This window comes from Mobula birostris, chromosome 4 (genome assembly GCF_030028105.1).
Source record: "Mobula birostris isolate sMobBir1 chromosome 4, sMobBir1.hap1, whole genome shotgun sequence".
Lineage (NCBI taxonomy): Eukaryota > Metazoa > Chordata > Chondrichthyes > Myliobatiformes > Myliobatidae > Mobula > Mobula birostris.
In genome coordinates, this window is record NC_092373.1 from 13,952,734 (window position 1) to 13,975,796 (window position 23,063).

The 23,063-nt window shown below is 44.7% G+C and overlaps 1 protein-coding gene across 2 annotated transcripts in view; it reads right to left on the bottom strand.

The window, feature by feature from the left end:
* Positions 1-5,771: 5,771 nt before the first annotated feature.
* The window catches only part of LOC140196168 (rho guanine nucleotide exchange factor 26-like), a 231,939-nt gene continuing 214,647 nt past the window's right edge, over positions 5,772-23,063 (bottom strand). For both annotated transcript variants that reach the window (XM_072254925.1, XM_072254926.1), the window contains exons 12-15: positions 21,828-22,037; positions 11,126-11,196; positions 8,554-8,658; positions 5,772-6,494 (exon numbers count right to left, since the gene is read on the bottom strand). In XM_072254925.1, coding sequence (XP_072111026.1) covers positions 6,352-6,494; positions 8,554-8,658; positions 11,126-11,196; positions 21,828-22,037 — 529 coding nt within the window. In that variant the 3' untranslated portion in view covers positions 5,772-6,351. The remainder of the gene's footprint in view (positions 6,495-8,553; positions 8,659-11,125; positions 11,197-21,827; positions 22,038-23,063) is intronic.

The following is a 23,063-nucleotide window of genomic DNA, read 5'->3' on the forward strand; positions in this document are numbered from 1 at the left end:
TCAGACTGTTCAGCTTCCCAAGCATCTTCTCCTGAATAGCAACACCTGCTTCTGACCCCTGACTCTGTTGCATTTCTGACATTCTGCTGGTGTCTTCCACAGTGAACAGTGAGTAAAATATATATTCATTTCTCCATTACTATCAGTCCAAAATCCGCTCTTGTTTCTCCTTTAAATATCTGAAAAAAAATGTATCCTCTTTTATATTATTACCTTCATAATTCATCTTTTCTTTCTTTGTGGCTTTTTTTGTTGCCTTCGATTGGTCTTAAAAAGCGTGTAATCCTCTATCTTCCCACTAATTTTTGCTCGATTATATGCCCTCCCTTTTGCTTTTATGCTTTGACTTCCCTTATCAGCCACTGTTGCCTCATCCTCCCTTTTGAATACCTCTTCATCCTTGGGATGTGCCTTTTCAATGTCTTCTGAATTTCCCTCAGAAACACCAGCTGTTGCTGTTCAGCCATTATCCCTGCTGATATTCCCTTCTAATCAAGTTTGTCCAGCTCCTCTCTCATACCTCTGTAATACCCTTTACTCCACTGCCATATGAATACATCCGATTTTAACATTCCTTCTCAAACTTCAGGGTGAATTTTATCATATTATAATTACTGCCTCCTAAGGGTTACTTGACCATAAGACATAGGAGCAGAATTAGACCATTTGGCCCATCGAGTCTGCTCTGCTCTTCAATCATGGCTTATCCTTTTTTTTTTAATCTTTTCCTCAACCCCAATTTCCGGCCTTCTCCCCGTAACCATGTTGAATCAAGAACCTATCAATCTCTGCCTTAAGTACACCCGACCTGGCCTCCACAGCTGCATGCGGCAACAAATTCCACAAATTCACCATCCTTTAGCTAAAGAAATTTCTTTGCATCTCTGTTTTGAAAGGGCGCCCCTTATCCTAAGGCTGTGCTCTCTTGTCCTAGACTCTCCCACCATGGAAAACATCCTTTCCACATCTACTCTGTCTAGGCCTTGCAACACTCAAAAGGTTTCAATGAGATCCCCCTCATCCTTCTGAATTCTAGCGAGTACAGACCCAGAACCATCAAACATTCCTCGTCTGATAACCCTTTCATTCCTGGACTCATCCTTGTGAACTTCCTCTGGACCCTCCCCAATGCCACCACATCTTTTCTAAGATGAGGGGCCAAAACTTCACAATACTCAAGGTGAGGCCTCACCAGTGCCTTATAAAGCCTCAGCATCACATCCCTGCTCTTGTATTCTGGAGCTCTTGAAATGAATACTAACATGGCATTTGCCTTCCTCACCACCGACTCAACCTTCAGGGTGCTCTGCACAAGAACTCCCAAGTCCCTCTGCATCTCAGATTCCTGATTTTCTCCCCATTTAGAAAATAGACCGCACATTTATTTCTACTACCAAAGTGCATGACCATGCATTTTCCAACATCGTATTTATTTACCTAAGCTCCCTTATCAAATCTGGATCACTATACAACACCCATTCCAGAATTGCCATTCCCCTAGTGGGCTCATCCACAAACTGCTCTAAAAAGCCATTCCATAGGCATTCCAAAAATTTCCTCTCTTGGGATCCAACACCAACTGGATTTTCCCAATCTACATGCATAATTGAAATCTCCCATGATTATAGCAACATTGCCTTTTTTACATACCTTTTCTATCTCTGGTTGTAATTAGTAGCCCACATCCTGGCTACTGGTTATACCTCCCATAAGGGTCTTTTTACCCTTACAGATTCTTAACTCTACCCACAAGGGTTTACATCTTCCAATCCTATGTCACCTCTTTCTATGGAGTTGATTTCATTTTATTTGACCAACAAAGCCACCTCACACTCTCTGCCTGAACTTTCAATACAATGTTTATCCTGGGATGTTAACCTCTCAACTGTGATCTTCTTTCAACCATGACTCAAAGATGCCCACAATATCAAACCGGCACTTTACATTTGATCTCCAAATCAAATGTAATTTAGCCTCAAGTCTTAAAAGCACTACTGCATGGAAGTAGGCTCGTCAGCCCAACTAGCCCATGCAAGACTGTTCTCCCTAGTACGGTCTATCTGCACCTGGACCAAGCCCTCATACACCACTCATCAAAATACCTATCCACACTTCTCTCAAATGCTACAATCAAACCAATAACCACCAAATCCACTGGAAGCTCATGCCACACTTCTACCACCCTCTGAGAGGGAAAAGATCCTGTTGTGTCCGTACACAACTACATATTAAATAAAAAGCATGCATGTGGAAGATGGCTTTAGTGGGTGTATTCACATTGCAGCAAAAGAGAGACCAGTGCATGCACAGACAACAGATCAATATGTAGTGCTAAGGGTGGGGGCAATCATTGCTCTAAAAGAAATAGATCCATACATTACACTTCCTCTTTCTTTTGATTAATGTAACATAAAACTGAATGTATACAAAACATTCAATTTTCCTTTCATAAACTATATTCAAGTAAGCATGCTTTCACAGTAACAGTTCTCAATTAACTTCAGACTTTTGGGTGGTGCTCCGTTTCTTCAAGGATAGTGGCTCTGGTCCTGTGGAGTGGCATCAGGTTTGGCAGGTATCTTGTCTAAGGCAACGTTCTCAGTTTCCGGTTCCACATTGCTGTCAGAGATATCATCAATAAGAGGTAAGTCCAGTGACTGTAACGTGTCCGTCTTGTTGGATGCAATCGACTCGGATGTGTTCTTCAGTTGAGCATCCAGTATCTGGTCCACATGACGTCTCCATGTCTGATCTCCAACATCCGCTGTGTACATCTAGTTCTTGTAGCTGTCCTACTGGGTCTCCACTTGTCTTCTTGGTAGTCACATGCTAGGACCTCCTGTCCAATCTCAACGCTCCTTACTGCTTCACTTGACAACTGGCTGAACTGTTTATTCTGCACTTCCCTTAGTAGATCTGGTTTCAGGAGGTCTCTGCGAGATCTCAGATTCCTGTATTAAACAGCATTGCGGGTATTTAATTTGTCTTACGTGAACAGAGTTCTGATACACAAAAAGGAAGTTGTCCATCTTGTGCTGTAGAGAAAGGATGTCCTTGTTCATAGCTTTAATGGACTTCTTGAAGGTTTAGATAAACCTTTCAGCTAACCCATTTGGTGCTGGGTGGTGAGGAGATGACTTGAAAAGTCTGATGCCATTTTTCCTCAGGAAGAGTCGGAATTCTTCTGACAGGTATTATGGTCCACTGTCACGCACAATTTGTTCTGCTAAGCCGTTTCTGATGCATATTGTTCTCAGAGCAGAGACCATCTTTGCTGAGATGGTTGACTTCACTGGTATAACCTCTGGGCACTTCAAATGAGCATCCACAGCAATCAGAAACATGGAGTCCATGAATGGCCCAGCAAAGTCATTATGTACTCTTTGACAATGTGACAATAACCACTCCCATGGGTGTAACACTGCCTGTGGGGTCACATTTTGAACTTTTTTGGCATCCCAAACAGCTTTTGGCCAAGTCTTCAATCTGTTTATCTATTCCCAGCACCATACGTAGCTCCGGATGAGACTCTTCATCTTGTCTGTGACACTTCCTGCAGACCTCTTCTTTGAACCAACAATCATTTGCATCATGGAGGATTTGTCACATCCAGAACATTTTTGGCTGCTTGCACCATTCAGGGACAATTTGTGCATTTCTCATTCTATCCTCCTTTTCTGTAGTTCTGCTGCATCCTTTGCTACAGTCTCTAACAATATTGCCATGGATAATGCCCATTGTAAGGTTCAGTTTCTTTTGGACAGTAGCCTCTTTTAAGTACTTTGTCTATGCATGCCACATACAAATCTGTCCTTTAATGCATCAGAAAGTCCATCTGTAATGTCATAGTACTGGGAACATTTGTGCAGTTCTGTAATGTATTCAGGAATACTTTCATCTTTTGACTGGCTCCTTTTGTAAAATCCAAAATTCTCAGCTATTGCCAGTGGTTTAAGTGATTTTAAAAAAAAAATTGTAACAATTTCATCAAACGTCTTGCTTGTTGGCTTTTCAGGAGTTACTAGGTTGCATAAGAGAGTGTACGTTCTTGGGTTCATTAAGCTAAGAAGAGTTGGGGTTTTCTTTAGTTCCTCCATGTTGTTTGCATTCCAATGCAGTTCCACCTCTCAATATATGTCTCCCAGCCTTCATTAGCACAGTCAAATTCGTCATATTTCCCAACTGAAGCCATAGCCGCGTAATTTTCACTTTAAATTCAGCACTTCTTCCACTGTTACTATGCTGTACTCACGCGTTTGTGATGGCCTTCTCGTGCGGTTTAACTTCACTGTTTTGTCCTGTAACTGACGGTGCAGTTTGTGATATTTTCTGACATTCAGGTTCGTACTCGTCACCTGTTTGTTGTGTCTGTGCACAGCTACATATATATTCAATAAAAATCACGGATGTGGCAGATGGCTTTAATTAACGTATTCATATTGCAGTGAGAGAGAACAATGCGCAAGCGTAGAATACAGCGCATGCACAGACAACAGATCAAATATGTAATGATGGCAGGGGTTGTTGCTATAAAAGAAATAGATCCATACATTACAGATCCCACTCAATATTTCACCTTCACACAACCCGTGACCTCTAGTTTTAGTCTCACCCAACATGAGGGGAAAAAAGCCTGCTTGCATTCACCCTATCTACACCTCCCATTATTCTGTGTACTTCTATAGTATCCCCCTCCCCCATTCTCCTGCATGACAAGAAACAAAACCCTAACCTATTCAACCTTTCCCTATAACTCAGGTACTCAAGTCCCAGCAACATCCTTGTAAATTTTCCCTGCACTCTTTTATTCTTATTGATCTTCTTCGACTGTCCATCAATTTTCGATATTGACTGAGGCCTGGGTAAGGTTGTATGGAAGACCGGCAGTTGCCCATGCTGCAAGTCACCCCTCTCCATGCCACCGATGTTGTCCAAGGGAAGGGCACTAGGACCCATACAGCTTGGCACCAGTGTCATCACAAAGCAATGTGTGGTTAAGTGCCTTGCTCAAGGACACAACACGCTGCCTCAGCTGAGGCTTGAACTAGCAACCTTCAGATCACTAGACCGATGCCTTAACCACTTGGCCACGCGCCACACCAATCTTATCAACCACACATATCAATTCTTCACACCACTCTCAAAGTTCAGCCTCACCAATGTTATATACAACTTCAGCACAACATCCCAACTCCTGTACTTACTGCTCTGATTTTACGAAGGCCAACTCGGTGATTCTGTGGAATTCATTGCCACAGGCGGCTGAGCAGGGCGAGTCACTGGAGGTTGATAGGTTCATGATTAGTCAGGGTGTCAAAGGTTACAGGGTGAACACAGGAAAATGGGATTGAAAGGGATAATAAGTGGAGCAGACTTGATCAGCCAAGTGGCCTAATTCTGCGCCTATGTCTTATGATCACAGGTGCCAAAAGCTCACTCTATATAACCCTTTCTACCTGTGATGATACTTTCGAGAGACTATGGATTTGTATTCCCATATCATTTTCATTCTGCTGCACTCCTCGCTGCCCTAACATTCGCTGTGTATGTCTCAGCCCGAAACATCGACCATTTGTTCCCCTCCATAGAGGCTGCCTGACGTGCAGAGGTGTGCTAGCAATGCTGTTGTGCGTTACTGTGCAAGTCATACCCTGGCTTGGCCTTCCGAATGGTTGAAGATGTGGAGATGATGACAACTCTGTAATCAGACAGAAAAGTGGAGAAATCCTGAGTGGATTTTGTGAGACAGCTTCACTCTTTGTTATACTTTTCTGTAATAAACTGCATTTTATTCAGTGCAATACAATCACATTAAACATTACCACAGACCAACTCATAGTCAGTGGTTTCCATAACTCTGAATATTTAATCAAAGATTCAGCAGCGAAACCTTAACTTAAAAGACGTGTTATTTGCATGATCGTGCCTGTTACTACATTTCAATGAACACAGCTAAGCTCTGGGTCTGCTGCTGTGCCTACTATCCGAAGGGTATTCCTGTCACAGTTGTTCTCCTTCATAGATCAAGGTCACCCAACGCTCACGGGTCATCTCAAAAGAAATGATTCACAGGGGCCCCGAGTCCAACATCAAGCAAGGCAGGGTTCCAGGGATCTCCTCGACCACGATTTATTTACACGATCCCTGACACCCCCACCTCACCCTTTCTCAACCGTTCGTTCAGCGGTGTTGCTGCCAAGTGTTCCAGCAGGTGACTTAACTCCCAAGAGGTCTGTGGCAGACCCCATACAAGGCGGTGGGTGGGTGGGGGAGAGGTGTTTCTCCTCGCTGACAGTAGAATGCCCAACCTCTGCTCCAGCCCAGGCCCGCTTGCTCTGGCTCTCCCACTGTCTAGACGTGTGTTTCCAGTCCCAGCAGCCGTCCCATACGCTGCATGTTCTTGCTGATGGTGGCCTGACATGTGATGACCTTGGCACACTCCATAGGAAACCAACCGATCTCACTGTCTCGCAGTCGCTCCCCTTCGCACCAACCTGCAAAGTGAAGTTGTCTGTTAGTCATACAGCACCACAGCACAGAAACAGGCCCTTCAGTCCACTTAGTCGATGCTGACCTGAAAGAGTCATAGAGCACTAAACACAGAACCAGGCCCTTTGACCAACCTAGACCATGCAAACTGATAGTCAGAGAGCACTAAACACAGATAGAGCCCTTGTGTCTGTCCATCCAGGTCGTACCAAACTGATAGAGTCATAGTGCACGAAATGTCGAAACAGGACCTTTCACCAATGTAATCCATGCTGACCTGATCAGTCATTGAGATCTACAGGCAGAAAGAGGTCCTTCTGTCCATCCAGCTCAAGCTGACTTCAAAACCATACAGCACTACAGCACAGAAACTGTCCCCGTGGCCCATCTAGTTTGTACCAACCCTATTTTTTACCTACTCCCGTCTGCCTACCCCCGATCATATCACTCCAAACCCCTGCCATCCCTGTACTTACCTTTCTTAATCATTACAATTGAACCAGTATCCACCACTTCTGCTGACAGCTCGGTCCATGCTCTCATCGCTCTCTCAGAGAAGTTGTTCCCCCTCAAATTCCCCTTAAAATATTTCACCTTTTATCCATAACCTATGACTTCTACTTCTGTTTTCACCCACCCTGAGGGGGTAAAGTCTGCATGTGTTATACCCCTCATAATATTTTACACTTCTAAGACCATTCTCCTACACCCTAGGAGATGAAGTTCTAATCTATTCTACCTTTCCTTATAACTTTGGTCTTAAGTCCTCAAGAACTGGCAACATCTGTGTTAAATTTGACTGTACTCTTTTCAATTTTATTGATCTCTTTCTTGTAACATCTGCTGGACGATGCTGAGGATGTTCTATGAGTCTGTGGTGGCCAGTGCTATCATGTTTGCTGGGGCAGCAGGCTGAGGGTAGCAGACACCAAGAGGATCAACAAACTCATTCATAAGGCCAGTGATGTTGTGGGGATGGAACTGGACTCTCTCACGGTGGAGTCTGAAAAGAGTATGCTGTCTAAGTTGCATGCCATCTAGGTCAATGTCTCCCATCCACTACATAATGTACTGGGTGGTCACAGGAGTACATTCAGCCAGAGACTCCACCAAGATGCAACACAGAGCGTCATAGGAAGTCATTCCTGTCTGTGGCCATCAAACTTTACAACTCCTCCCTTGGAGGGTCAGACACCCTGAGCCAATAGGCTGGTTCTGGACTTATTGCATAATTTACATACCACTATTTAAATATGTATGGTTTTATTACTATTTATTATTTATGGTGCAACTGTAACGAGAACCAATTTCCCCTAGGATCAATAAAGTAAAACTATGACTATGATTATGACTAATATCCTCCAGTCAGTCTTCTCCCTTGGACGGAGCCTTGCCCTCCCTTCAAGTTGAGTTCCACCAGCACACAGGTTGAATCAGTAGTGAGGAAGGTAAATGCAATGTTAGCATTCATTTTGAGAGGACAAGAACTAAAAGTAAGGATGTGATGCTGAGGCTTTATAAGGCACTGGTCAGACTGCACTTAAGAGTATTGTGAGCAGTTTTGGGCCCCCTATCTAAAAAAGGCTGTGCTTGCATTGGAGAGGATCCAGAAGTTCACGAGAATGATCCCTAGAATGAGAGGGACAACGTGCGATGGTTTTGGACCTATACTTGCTGGAGTTTAGAAGAATGAGGGGTAATCTGATTGAAACATATTGAATTTTGGAAGGTCAGATAAAGTGGATGTGTATAATGGCTGAGTATAGGATCAGAGGGCACAATCTCAGAACAGAAAGTTGCCCCATTAGAACAGAGACAGGGCGGAATTTCTTGAGCCAGTGGATGGTGAACCTATAGAATTGATTGCCACAGACAGCTGTGGAGACAAAGTCATTGAGTATAGTTAAAGTGGATGCTGATAGTTTCTTCATTAGTTGGAAGGCAGGAGAAGGTGGTCAAGAGGGAAAATAAATCAATCATAATGGATTGGCCGAAAAGACTCGATGGACCAAATGGCCTAATTCTGCTGCTATGTCTTATAGCCATGCACAGTGTGGTACTCACCGTCCTCCAGACTCTGGTACAGTAACACCACATCGGCCACCTGGAGGGACAGCTCGTCAGGCTGCTTGGCTGGGTAGGTTCTGGTGATCTCCACCTGCGTCAGAGCTGTTGGGGAGAGGGAGGGAATGAGAAAACAAGGTAAGGTGTTATGTATAAAGAATTCAAGAGTAGACAGGAGTCATTCAACTTGCATTAGCTCTTGCTGAGGACCTATCCCAGGCCCAACTTATTGATACAATCACAAAGGAGGTACAACACCGGCTATACTTCATTAGGAGTTTGAGGAGATTTGGTATGTCACCAAAGACCGTTTCAAATTTATAGCGTGGGGGCCATTCTAACTGGCTGCATCGTTGTCTGGTTTGGGAGGAGGCTACTGCACAATCTTGGAAAAAGCTGCAGAAAGTTGTAAGCTCAGCCAGCTCCACCATGGGCACCAGCCTTCCCAGCACCGAAGACACCTGCAAAAGATGATGTGTCAAAAAGGCAGTGTCCATCGTTCAGGACCCCAACATGCAGGGCGTGCTCTCTTCTCATTGCCACCATCAGGGAGGAGGTGCAGGAGCCTGAAGACAAATACTTAACATTTTAGGAACAGCTTCCACCTCTGCACCATCAGATTTCTGAATGGATAATGAAACAATGCAGAAACACTACCTCAGTATCTATGCTCTCTTTTGCACGATTTATTTAATTATATTTTATTGTAGTTTGTAGTATTGTATTGAACTGGACTGCTGCCACAAAACAACAAATTTCATGACATAGGTCAGTGACGTTAAACCTGATTCTGATACTGAGACCTCAGCTAGGAAAGAGCGCACAGTTCTGGCTTCCTTGTGGAAGATCTGCAGAAAGACGTGATGCAATTTGTAAGAAGTATTGATCCCAGGGATGGTACATTGGCAGGGAGAATTGAGCAAACTGCTGACTCTGCTGCAGGGACAAATGACAGCACACCTAACACCAACAACCACCACCCAGATTTATAATGTTTACTCAAGTCAAAGAGCTAAACACCATGAAAACAGGCCATTGGTCCACCTCATCCAGGCTGACCAAGTTGTCTACTCGTGTTGTCTCATTAGCTCCCATTTGGTCTATAACCCTCAGTCAATGGTAAGGCTCCATGGCATAAACAAGGCTGGGAACCTTTGCTCTAAACCCTTCCTCTCCATGTATCTGTCTGAATGTCACTATATGTCTGAATTGCACCTACCTCCACCACTTCCTCTGGCAACTTGTTCTATAGTCCCCCCACCCCCCCCCCCCACCATGAGAAAATGTTGCCTCTTTCACCTCCTTTAGATCTTTCCCTCCTCATCTTAAATCGATGCCCTCTGGATTTAGACCTCTGGGAGGTCCACCTTTGGTTGGGGTCGACCGTGAGTGTTTATTTCCCGGCTGTCTACGTGAAATGCGAGCCAGGGCAGTACGCTGTGCCCCATGTAGCAGGCTCCTGCTCTCCACACAGTTGATGAATCCAGAGGAACGCTGAGAATGGACACAACTTAGCGCCAGCGTCATCCCAGGAGTCGCCAGTCAGCATTCCTGTCAGTAGAAACGATTCTGCCAGGCCGAGTAGCTAAGCCACGCTTGAAAGCCAGGAGCTGGACTTGCTTGTCACACGTGCTATCAGAAGCATTCAATAGGTACTGGGAGCTTGTCCCCATTACCATCCCCAGCGATAACAACCTTAAGGAACTAAAGCTCCTGTATCCCAGGAAGGAAGACTGTGACTATTCACCTATCACTCAGTGACCACTTTGTCTGGTTCACCTGTTCATTAATAAGCTCAGTTCTATATTCAGCCTCTGTAACTCACCTGCGCCAAAGGGCCTGTTAACGTGCTGTAATACTCTGTGACTCGAGACACTAGAGGTGACTTGCATTGTCCAGTTAACCTATTGACCCTTACGCCATCAGAATCAGGTTTATTCTGACTGACGTAGAACATTACAGTACAGTACGGGCACTCTGGCCCACATTGTTGTGCCAATCTTTTAACCAATGTGGGAAGGAAGTCCTGACGAAGAGTCTCGGCTCGAAACGTCGACTGTACCTCTTCCTAGAGATGCTGCCTGGCCTGCTGCGTTCACCAGCAAACTTTTGTGTGTGGTACTGGGAAGGAAGTGTTGGGTTCTAACGCTTGGGCTTCCCTCCTACAGAACCCTCCATCCATGTGAGTCATCTGAATTCTCCCGAGGTACCTGCCTCAGCCATTGCCTCTTGCACAGTATCCCATGCACCCACCATTCTCTGACAGAAGGGGCCATTGTGAAATGCTACTGTGTGGGGGTGGGGAAGGAAGTGTGTGCGCGCGCGTTTGGGAGGAAGAGAAAGAGGAGAGTGAGTGTGCATGTGAGAGAGAGCGACAGAGAGAGTGTGCGAGCGTGAGATGGAGGCAGAGCTGCAGTTCACCTTGGAGGCCATTTGGTGGCAGTGCGTATTCGCCAACAGCCGCCTGACTGCTCCCCGAGTCCACAACGCTGGCCAGTCCCCTGAACATCGCCGCCCACCACCAACTCCCTCCCATCCTCCCACCCAGCCCACACCCTAACCGGATACTCACTTGTCCTGTCTGGGTGTTGCCTCTCGGCGCCGCTCTGCCCCAGGGCCGTCAGCCAGCGAGCGCGATCACTCCTGCACAGAGACAACCGAGACATATTAAACTGCATTCTCACCCCAGTGGCTCTCGGTGTCTGCAACCTCCGCCCCCCTCCACCCTACTCGCACCCCGCTTCCCTCCGACGGACAGTTTAGGTGGCTTTGGAAGAGCGCCGCAGAGTAAATCCCCCTCCCCCCTCCCCCCAGCAATCGTCCCGTTTTCTCTCTGCTCCTGACTACACAACGCTGGCCAGTCTTTAAATAAACTTCTCTCTGTTCATTCTGAATGTCACCGTCCTTTTAGATACATCCCAGACTACGGGCGCGTTGCGGCTAAGGATCAGGAATGGTTGGGTGCTGGAGTGTGGAACCATTAAAAGCGAATTGGATGAAAAGAACGTTGCGGGGATATTGGGATGAGATAGTTCAGCTAGCCGAGTGTGTATTGGCAACTGCGCTTGCATTTTACACCAGTATTTCACGGGCTACTATCTGCTGTCCCAACATTCGGGATTGTGAACTTTGCTCTGATAACAACGTCTTGCTCAGGACACACAAAGTGCTGGAAGAACTCAGCGGCCAGGCAACTTTCCATAGAGCATCCTTCATCATTGCGTGTGTGTGTGTGTGTGTGTGTGTGTGTGTGTGTGTGTGTGTGTGTTACTCTGGATTTCCAGCATCTGCAGAATCTCTCGTGTTTCTGTCTTGCGAAGAGTAGCGCAGATCTATCATTACATCAGTACTTGTCGCACGGAAACACCTTCCCCTTTCCGCCTTGTTTGACGTACAAACAGATTGGACAAAAGTGCCGCGGGCAGCAGGGATGAAATGTTAAACCCTCCTAGCTTACAGTAGCTTTTAATGAAAGACTGGTTACACCATAAGAAAATTGGGGAAATGCAGTACTGTCAACTCACTCGCCAAAATCGCGGCTAAAGTACGCGCGCGCGCGCGCACACCATCGCGATACAAAGCAGACACACATCGATCTATGTCGGTGAACCGTGCAAACACACCCATCTATAGGTAAACTGCACACACATATATACATATACACACACACACTTTATGCCGGAATAACCATTGAGTGACAGAAGTCTCTGGTGTACACACACACACACAGTAGACACATGCTTTGAGATATATATCCTTAGATTGTGTGTACATACCAACTGAAGTTTATCATAAGCACACACACACACACACACACAGAGTAAACACATCCACTGAGCATACACACGTGGACATACATACACAGATACATCACACACATTGAGCTCTCACAACACATTCACATTGACACGCCCACATTTACACATATAGACAAATCCATTGAGGCTTACAGTATATAATAATGTGGTTTTGTCAGTTTTAGTCTTGGTTTGTCCTGTGTTTCTGTGATATCATTCTGGAGGAACATTGTATCATTTTTTAATGCATTGCATTTCTAAATGACAATAAATGAGGACTGAGTGTCCTCATAATCTAATCTAATCTAATGTTCACTGTTCCCTCTAAACTGAGCCGGTGTGCAGCTGCGCAGTAACTGAAATGCTCCCCTGCACATAGCCTTTCTTGCCACGTAGCTGGAACTTTCTTTCATATACAAACTATGACAAAAGTATTGCTTCATAAATATCACAGCAATATGTGATTTCAAATCTGTCATTTCTGAGAAAGACTGGTTCAGTTAAAACATTCATACATCTATTCAGACATCTCTCTCTCTCTCACACACACACACACACACTTTTGGATAAATCCATTGAGACATAACTCAGTGGCCTCCTGTACCTAATAAAGTGGCCACTGAGTGTATGTTCATGGTCTTCTGCTGCTGTAGCCCATCCACTTCAAGGTTTGACATGTTGTGTCTCTTCTGATGCTTTTCTGCACGCCACTGTTGTAACGTGTGGTTATTTCAGTTACCGTCACCTTCCTGTCAGCTTGAAGCAATCAGGCCATTCTCCACAGACATCTCTCATTAACAAGGCATTTTTACCCACAGAACTACTGCTCACTGTATGTTTTTTTTTGTTTTTTGCACCATTCTCTGCAAACTCCAGACCGTTGTGTGTAAAAGTTCCAGGAGATCAGCCATCTTTGGAGATAGCAAACTACCCTGTCGGGCAACAACATGGTCAAAGTCACTTAGGTCACACTTCTTCCCCATTCTGATGTTTGGTCTGACTACAACTGAATCTTTTCTGTCATAATGTATGCTGGCAATATCGGACCCAAGTGTGTAGGAAAGAAAGACTCTGGTGTAGGGACGGTGACCAAAATTTATTCATAATATTTCTAAATGAACATCGGTGGCTCGTATGAGTGACACCACGAGACGTAACATTCTCAAAACACCAGAAATCAATGTTTGGAACACTGACACACACACACAGTGCTGGAGGAACTCAGCAAGCCAGGCAGCATCTATGGAAAATAGTACAGTCGACGTTTTGGGCTGAGACCCTTCCTCAGGACTGGAGAAAAAAAGATGGAATATTGACATAACACTCTCTAAACTACGATCCCACAATTAGTGTTAATTGGGCATCTTAAATAATTCAAGTAACACAGCTCCCCCCACAGGCCCGTAGGGATCGTTACAGCATCCCTCTCCCTGCGCCATTAGGTGCCACAGAGCAATGGGCTCCAAGGTTTTTAGAGCACCTGGATGGGTTAATTGTTGTTTAACTACAGTTTGTAATCGTTTAGATTTCCTTGTGTTTTTTCTCAAGCAAGTTGCTTTTTGTAATGCGGTCTCCCAGTGCTTTCTGTTCAAAATTGTAAAGTTTATTTTGATAGGCTCGAGAATTCTGCGTTATTTTTATTATCTAAACGGACACCTGATTAGCGCTAATCGCAGGGTCCTAGTTTTGAGAATGTTACGTCTTGTGGTGTTGCTTGGCTGAACCACAGGTGTTGCATTGGAATAATTATTAATAAACTTTGGTCACCATCTCTACATTGCAGTCTGTTTTCCCTCTGCACGTGGGTTCCAACATTGCCAGCATACATCGTGGCATCTTGACCATGCCTGCAAACTTTTATGCACTGAGTTGCTGATTAGATATCTGCATTAGCGAGCAGGTGTATCTAATGAAGTGCCCACTGAATGTCTATCACGCACACTTACATGGACACACCAACCGAGACACATATCACAAATACATACTTAGTTGACACACAGGATGAGGTATCACAACACACTCACATGGACACACCAACTGAGGCACATACATTCAGACAAATCCATTGAGAAATATATCACTTATAATGCTATTGAGATCTCTCACACACACACAGAACATCATAAATACACACACATACATGGATGCACCACTGAAACACATCTCAGACACACACACTGAGATAGACGTATCCATTATAAAATATATCAAACACACAACCTTACATTCAGCCAGTATGGGAACCCTGTGCTCTGCTACAAGAGGTTCAAAGTTCAAAGTAAATTTATTATCAAATTAAATACAGTATATGTCACCATATTCTAAAGTGAGCTTCATTTTCTTGCGGGTATTCACAGTAAATACAAAGAAACATGATAGGATCAATCAAAAACCACGCACAAAGATGGAACATAGAAGAACATAGAATAGTGCAGCACATTACAGGCCCTTCAGCCCACAATGCTGTGCCGACCCTCAAACCCTGCCTCCCATATAACCCCCCATCTTAAATTCCTCCATATACCTGTCTAGTAGTGTCTTAAACTTCACTAGTGTATCTGCCTCCACCACTGACTCAGGCAGTGCATTCCACGCACCAACCGCTCTCTGAGACAACCAATATGCAAAAGGCAATGAATTGTGCAAATGCAAAAAGATAACATAATAATAATAAATAAATAAGCAATAAATGTTGAGAACATGAGTTGTAAAGTACATGAAAGTTCTGTGTTAACTTACAATTCAGACTGAATAAACTAGAAGGCCAGTTGTGAAGCTGGGGATTATACCCTAAAGTCGCTAGAAGTTTTATTTCAGATGAACTACTACTGCCAAGGCCTTGAACTGTTTCTCATCCCTTGACAATCACAGGAGATTCACCAAGTAGTGTCACTGAGCAATCCATCAAGAGCAAAGAGCTGCAGGCTTCTTTAACACCCTGTCTGCCTCACTCACAGACCGTTCATTAATCACTGGCAGCCTTGACACATGGGAACTTTTACTTATTACTTATTTTATTTAGAGGTACAATCGGAACAGGTCCTTCCAGCCCAATGAACTGCACTGCCCCGTGACCCACCTATTTAACCCTAGACTGATCACAGGACAATTTACAATTAAGTAACCGGCACGTCTTTGGACTGTGGGAAGAATCAGAGCATCCAGAGGAAACCTACGCAGTTCAGGGGAGAATGTACAGACAGCACCAGAATTGACCTCTGAACTCTGACACCCAAAGCTAAAATAGCATCGTGCTAATGCTATGTTACCGCGATGCCCTGGTAGCAGGGTGGGGTGGTATAGCTGGTTGTTCGTCAAGGAATAAATTGACATTGCATTTCTAAATGACAATAAACGAGGACTGAGTGTCCTCATATCTAATTTAATCTAAAAAAAAATTGTTCCAAACCTTCAAGCTGTTTTCACTCATCCTCTCACTTAACAAGTGATTTGCATTTATATATTACCTTTCAGCTTTGTCCTCCAAGAGGACCACAACCTTGATGGAGGGTTTGGAGGCTTGTGTGCCTCAATGACCTGGAGTTGGCTGGAGTCAGGGTCTTGTGCTTTTGCTCTCGGCCAGGTCAAAGGTTAGAGGTCAGACTAAGAGTGATCCACCGGTCGTGCAAGTTCATGGTTCGGCTCAGGGCTCACAACCCTGAATGGTCAAACAAAACTGTTACAGAAACAGTAATGAAGACTCCTTCTACATCTGTGTGTAATTGAGGGCTCTGAACCACAATAGAGAAGATGGCCAGGGTCAGACAGAGATAGAGGACCTTCATTGCTGCCCTAAACACCAGCAGCGTAATAGGCAGTACGTTTCATCCTTGTGAAAGTCCCAGCAAATCAATTACTTCAGCGTCAACCCTATTGTGTCAGAGAGTAAAATCTTCACCCTAGTTACACACAGCAGCGTTGCAAAAAGGCCTAATGACTTGTGGTGTTGATTGGTGGTGGGTGACATGGTAGCCCAATCATTTCGTGGTAACATCAAATACTGACTGGGGTTTGATTCCCCTTGCTGTCTGTACGGGGTTTGTGCGTTCTCCCCGTGGCCTCTGGGTGCTCTGGTTTCCTCCCACATTCCAAAGACACACAGCTTAAGGTGATTGAGTTGTGGGGCGCCAGAAGTGTGGCAGCTCTGTGAGCTACCCCCAAAATGACAGGTTTCACCGTATGTTTCGATGTGACAAGTAAAAGCTCACCTGTAAGCCTGAGCGACAAACACTGGCCACAACGTAGGTCAGGCTCCTGCCTGACCACAGCTGCATCACCTGGGGCCTCCAGGTAATGTCCCACCCAGAAAACTGCGTCGCCTATCACTGTGTGCCCTCCATACTGCACGGTGGCCAAGTGGTTTTGCAAAGGACTGAGAGGTTCAAACCTTCCCAAGATAGTTGGGGAATTCAATTGCAGGGAATTAAATAAATAACTGCGCCATGGATGGTCTCAAGCCTGGCTGCAGGAGGAGGAGGGTTGGCACGGGGCTAGCAACCCCATCCCATAAAAAGCCAGAGCTACAGAAACATCAGCAGAAGGCCCAGGGTTCTCATTCCTGGGAGATACCTGGTGATAGCTGGTATAGGACAGAGGACCTTTGGTGAGTTGCTGTTGGCAGCCCAAGTAAGGGTGATGGGCTTAACTAATTAAACAAATACTCTGATACACTGTTATAAGTTCATCTGACTCACTAACCTCCTTCATAGCGCGAGGACAGGCTGGTGCCGATATCAAATTAAATAAACTTGTAATCAAATGCCCATCTAAGCTAATTCCTTCTGCCTACACAGTGTCCATAGTTCTCCATTCTCTGTATATTCATCTGCCTAACTCAAGATGAAGGATCTTAAACTTTACAGCAACTTTTTACATGTACATCGACCCCTCGAACCACACAGCGAAAAGGCGTCGTTTGTGTCAACCACCAACACAGTCTGAGGATGTGCCACAGGGCAGTCTGCAAGTGCCGCCATGCTTCTGGCACCAAGATAGCGTGTCCACAACTTACTAATCCTTACTAAACGCCTTCGCAATGTGAGAGGAAACCCGCGTGGTCATGGAGAGAATGCACAAAGCCCTTACAGTCAGCGGTGGGAATTGAACCCTAATTGCTGCTGCTGTAAGGCTGTATGCCAACCGCTACACTACATCATCTTAAGTGTCGTACACTTGCCTTCGCCTTGCAAACAATTTGGCTTCCCACCCTAGGGCCGATACAGAGGTCTCAGTGCTGAGAACATTGGTGTGGAAGGTGCTTGTCCTTCCCCTGAACAGGAGGATGTTGTGACGTTGGGGGACTCCAGGTACAATGGATTGCTAACTGCCTTCTGAAAAGGTCCAGCAAACTGCTCAACACAAGGTCATATCAATAGGAATTAAATTGCGACCTCACCAGCGACAGCTACACTCAATAAGCACAAAGACAAGTTCGGTCCTGAACTCGAGTGTTGTCTGTGTGGAGTTTACCTGTGTTTTATTGGTGTTCTCCCTGTGATGTAGAGTTTACCTGTGTTTTATCGGTGTCCTCCCTGTGATGTGGAGTTTACCTGTGTTTTATCGATATTCTCCCTATGATGTGGAGTTTACCTGTGTTTTATCAGTGTTCTCCCTGTGATGTAGAGTTTACCTGTGCTCTATCGGTGTTCTCCCTGTGATGTGGAGTTTACCTGTGTTTTATCAGTGTTCTCTCTGTGATAGGTGAGTTTACCTGTGTATTATCGGCGTTCTCCCTGTGATGTGGAGTTTACCTGTGTTTTATCGGTGTCCTCCCTGTGATGTGGAGTTTACTTGTGTTCTACCAATGTTCTCCCTGTGATGTGGAGTTTACCTGTGTTCTATCGGTGTTCACCACTTTCCAATTTTTCATTCATCCATGTGTCTATCTAAAAGTCTTTGAATTGCCCCTAAGGCATCTGCCTCTACAACCACACCTGGCAATGCGTTCCACTTACTCACTACTCTCTGTGTGAAAAACCTACGTCTGACATTCCCCCTCATCCTTCCCTCCAATCACTTTCAATTATGCCATCTTGTATTAGCCATTTCTGCCTTGGGCGAAAGGAGCTGTCCAATGCCTCTTAGCGTATTATACACCTCCAGTAGGTCACCTCTCATCCTCCTTCTCCCCAAGGAGAAAGGCCCTAGCTTGCTCCATCTATTCTCATATGACATGCTCTCTAATCCAGCCAGCATCCTGGTAAATCTCATCTACACCTTTGACAAAACTTTTGCATCTTTCCTATAATGAGGCATTCAGAAGGGAACACACTTCCCAGATAAAGTGCTTGATAAGTTGCCTCGAGTGTGCAGGTAGGTGGTCGAGGATGGGAGGAATGAATGGGAATGTTCAGAAAGTGCGTTAGTGTAGGAGTAACACAAACATTTGCCTGGTGGTTAGTAGGGGGCTCGATGGGCTGAAGAGCCGGTCTCTGAGCTTTACCTCTCTAAGATCCACAACATTAGTGGATAAAAGAATTATGTACCAAGTACAAAGTAAATTTATTATCAAAGCACATCTATGTCAGAATCTACAACCATGAGACTGGGAACTGACAATGAATCTGTCACTATATACGTTCAAGTGACATTCAAAAGGGATTTGAGCAAACATCTGATGGAGATTTCAAGGTAATGTGCAGTTTGGAAAGCTATCAAGCCAGCTTAGATGTGATGTGATCAGTGTTCTACATACCTTCTACCTCCACAGTACAATCTTATTTATTTATCTGTTTTTGACACTTCTATTAAATTTCCTCTTATCTGCCTTAACGGTAAGGAATGACTGGACTTCTTGTGGTTCTCATTGAGAGAGATAAAGCACAGAAACAGGCTCTTCAGCCCACCAAGCCCCCTTCTGGCCACTAGGCACACGTATACGTTAATTCCACACTAACACACTCAATTCTCCGAATATTCCCATTCATTCCTCCCAGTATCTACCACCTACCTATGAACTCAAGGCAATTTACAGTGACTGATTAACATACTAGCCAGCACGGTATTTGAGAAGTACGTTCAGTTCTGATTACCTTATTCTAGGAAGGACGTTGAGCCTGCTGCATCATTCAATAAGACCATGGCTAATCTGATGATGGATTCATCTCCACCTACCTGCCTTTTCCCCATAACCCTCAATTCCCCTACTATGCAAAAATCTGCCCACCTGTGCCGTAAGACAGTAAGATCATATGAAATAGGAGGAGAATTAGACTAACTGGCCAATTGAGTCTGCTCCGCCATTCCATCGTGGCTGATTTATTATCCCCCTCAACCCACCTCTCCTGCCTTCTCCCAGTAACCTTTGATACCCCTACTAATCAGGAACCTATCAATCCCAACTTTAAATATACCCAATGACCTGACCTCCATAGCCATTGGTGGCAATGAATTCCACAGATTCACCACCTTTCGGTGAAAGAAATTCCTCCACATCTCTGTTCTGAAGGGATGTCCTTGTATTCAGAGGCTGTGCCCTCTGGTCCTAGACTCCCCCACTGCAGCAAACATCCTCTCAATATCTAGGCTTTTCAATATTTGATAGGTTTCAATGAAGATACGAATTCCATTTGCCCACATTAGGCCCATCCTGTAATTTGACCTTTCCGAATCTTTTTTATTAACTTAAATTATATGAATAGAGGAGTGGAGTTGACGACATTACTGAACGTGTCTGATTCAAGATATTGGTCTAGCCCTGTTTTCTGTTTTTTTTTTGGGTTTAGTATTTAGTTTTTTTTTCATTTTCTTTTGGGGGTTTTTATTTGTTTATATATATATTTTTTTCTTTTTATTTCTTTTTTTTCTTTATTACTAATTTCATTATGAGTTTGGAAGTCTATTATACCTATGTTACTTAATATCTTTTTTGTGTATGTTTATTAAGATTATTCCAATCTCTTTGTATCAACATTGTTACTGTGTTTATAATTTTGAAAATTAATAAAAAGACTTAAAAAGAAAGACATTAGGCCCATCCATGGGTGCTACAGTTGCGTAGCGGTTAGCACAATGTTATTACAGCTCAGGTCATAGGATGTTCGGAGTTTAATCCTCATAATTTTGTATACTTCTATTAAATCTCCTCTCAACCTTCTAAATTCTAAGGAATAAAGTCCAAACCTATTCAATCTTTTTTTATAACTCAGGTACTCCAAACCCAGAAACATCCTTGCACTCTTTCAACCTTATCTGCATCTATCCTGCAGATAAGTGACCAAAACTGCACACAATACTCCAAATTAGGCCTCTCCAAGATATGGGTCTACAAAATCATGAGGACCATAGGTAAGGAGCATGGTCATAGTATTTTTTTCCAAGGGTCGGGGAGTCTAAAGCTAGAGGATATGCATTTAAGGTGCGAGGAGAAAGATTCAAAGGGGACCTTTTTCAAAGAGGATAAGGGTGGTGGGCGGAGGGAAGGAGCTGCCCCAGGAAGTGGTAGAGGCCGTACAATTACGACATTAAAAATCACTTGGACAGGTATATGAACAGAAAAGGTTTAGAGGAGGGGTTCCCAACCTTTGTTATTCTATGGACCCCTACCATTAACCGAGGGGTCCATGGACCCGAGGTTAGGAACCCCTGCTTTACAGGGATATGGGCCAATCACGGGTAAATGGGGCAGGTTCAGGAAGCCTCCAAAAGCTCCATGGCAATCGTTCCATGGTTGATTATATGGCAAGTGGATGAACGTAGATCTCGATGAACTGAGGAGTGGACTAAAGGGTTTCTCCTGTCAAACCAAAAAATCCTCACTGCAAGAGGCAGCCATCCAGATCACCCTGTGCCTGATGGCAGTCACCCAAACCAAAGAAAGGGCAGCTGTGAGAATGACCAAGACCATTAGTCTTAGAGGCATGAGAACAGGGGAACTGCCTGACTCGTTGAGTTGCTCCAGCATTTTGTGCGTGTTGCTCTGGACTTCAGGCATCTGCAAAATCTCTTGTGTTTACCATTAGGTTTAGATGGATTAGATTTGTGGTGCACGGTAGTGTAGCGGTTAGTGTAATCTACAGTGCCAGTTGTAAGATTGGGGTGCGATTCCAGCCACTGTCTGTAAGGAGTTTGTACGTACTCCCTGTGACTACGTGGGTTTCCTCCTGGTGATCTGGTTTCCTCCCACACTCCAAATACGTACTATTAGACCATAATATAAGACCATGAGACACAGGAGCAAAATCAGGCCATTCAGTCCATTGAGTCTGCTCCACCATTCCATCATGGCTGACTTATTATCCCTCTCAATCCCATTCTCCTGCCTTCTCCCGATAACCTTTGACACCCTGACTAATCAAGAAACCTTGGTTAGTGAGTTGGCGTCAAAAGCAGGCTGCCAGCACGACCCTCACTGATTTGATTAGAAGCACATTGATGTAATTCACTGCATGCTTCTATGTGCACGCGACAAATAAAGCTAACCTTTTAATCGCCAGGTTTTGTGGGGAGGGGGAGGATTCCCAAACAAAATGTACTCACGGCGAATCCGCCCCGAACACCATCACCACCTTGTCGCCGGCGTGGTTGCCGAGCATGGTGAGCCGGAAGAGGTAGCTGACGGAGCACTGCCGGGAATACAGCATGCCGGATGCTGTCTTCATGGGCGACAGATTCAGTTCGTCCGCTTCACAGGGTTCCACCTGCAGCTGACTCCTCATGGCGTAGTCAGTCACAACGTAGCTCTCCTCGCTGAAACGACAGAAGGTATTTTTTAAAGAGAAAGAAGATTTGCTTTATTAGTCATATGTGCATCAAAACAGAGTGAAATGTGTTTATAAAACCACAAGATCATCAAAGTTGGCACTTAGGGAAGGACCATAAAAGATTATGGAATGTGCCATTTGCGTCAATGATCAACAGCGTCCGAGGACGTGCTGGGAGCAGCCTGCAGTGACACCGGGCCTCCAGCACCAACATAGCATGCCCATAACATACTAAAGCTAACCCGTATACCTTTGGAATACGGGTGGAAAGCAGAGTACCTGGTTACAGCCACGCAGTCCAGGGAGGATGAGCAATCTGCTTACTGACAGTGACAGGAATTGAACACCGATCACTGGTGCTGTAAAGTGTTCTGTGAACCGCTGAGCTACTGTGCCTCCCTAAAAGCTGCCCTTGGATCCGCACATCGCGATGGGCCGAAGAGCCTACACGGTGCAGCAAATGTTTTATTTTAATTTTTTTTTAGAGATACTGCACTGGAACAGGCCCTTCGGCCTGCAATGTTGTGCTAGTATTCAAATGGGCAAATAAGCTAATCTCTTCCGCCTACATAATGTCCACATATTTCCACCTTTCTCAACTGTGTTGATGTTACTTTGTTTTTTCTGTAGAAATAAGGCGCGGAACAGGCTCTTGAAGCCCAACGAGCCTCACTGCCCAGCATCCCATCTATTTAACACTAGCCTAATCACAGGAAAATTTACAATAACCAAGTAACCTACTGACTCTTTGGACTGTGGGAGGAAACCAGAGCACTTGGAGGAAATCTGCATGGTTCACAGGGAGGAACATACAAACACTTATAGACGGTGTCAGAATTGAACTCCTAACTCCGATGCCCTCGCGTTGAACTCACCACTGCTCTACCGTGGTGCCCTATGTTCTAAAGTGCTGCTTTCTCCACCAGCAACCAGTACTTGCCTTCGTGGTGTGTATTTTGTCCTCTTTTCACTGGTTCCGAATGTGTATCAAAGGAATCCGATCAGCTACGTG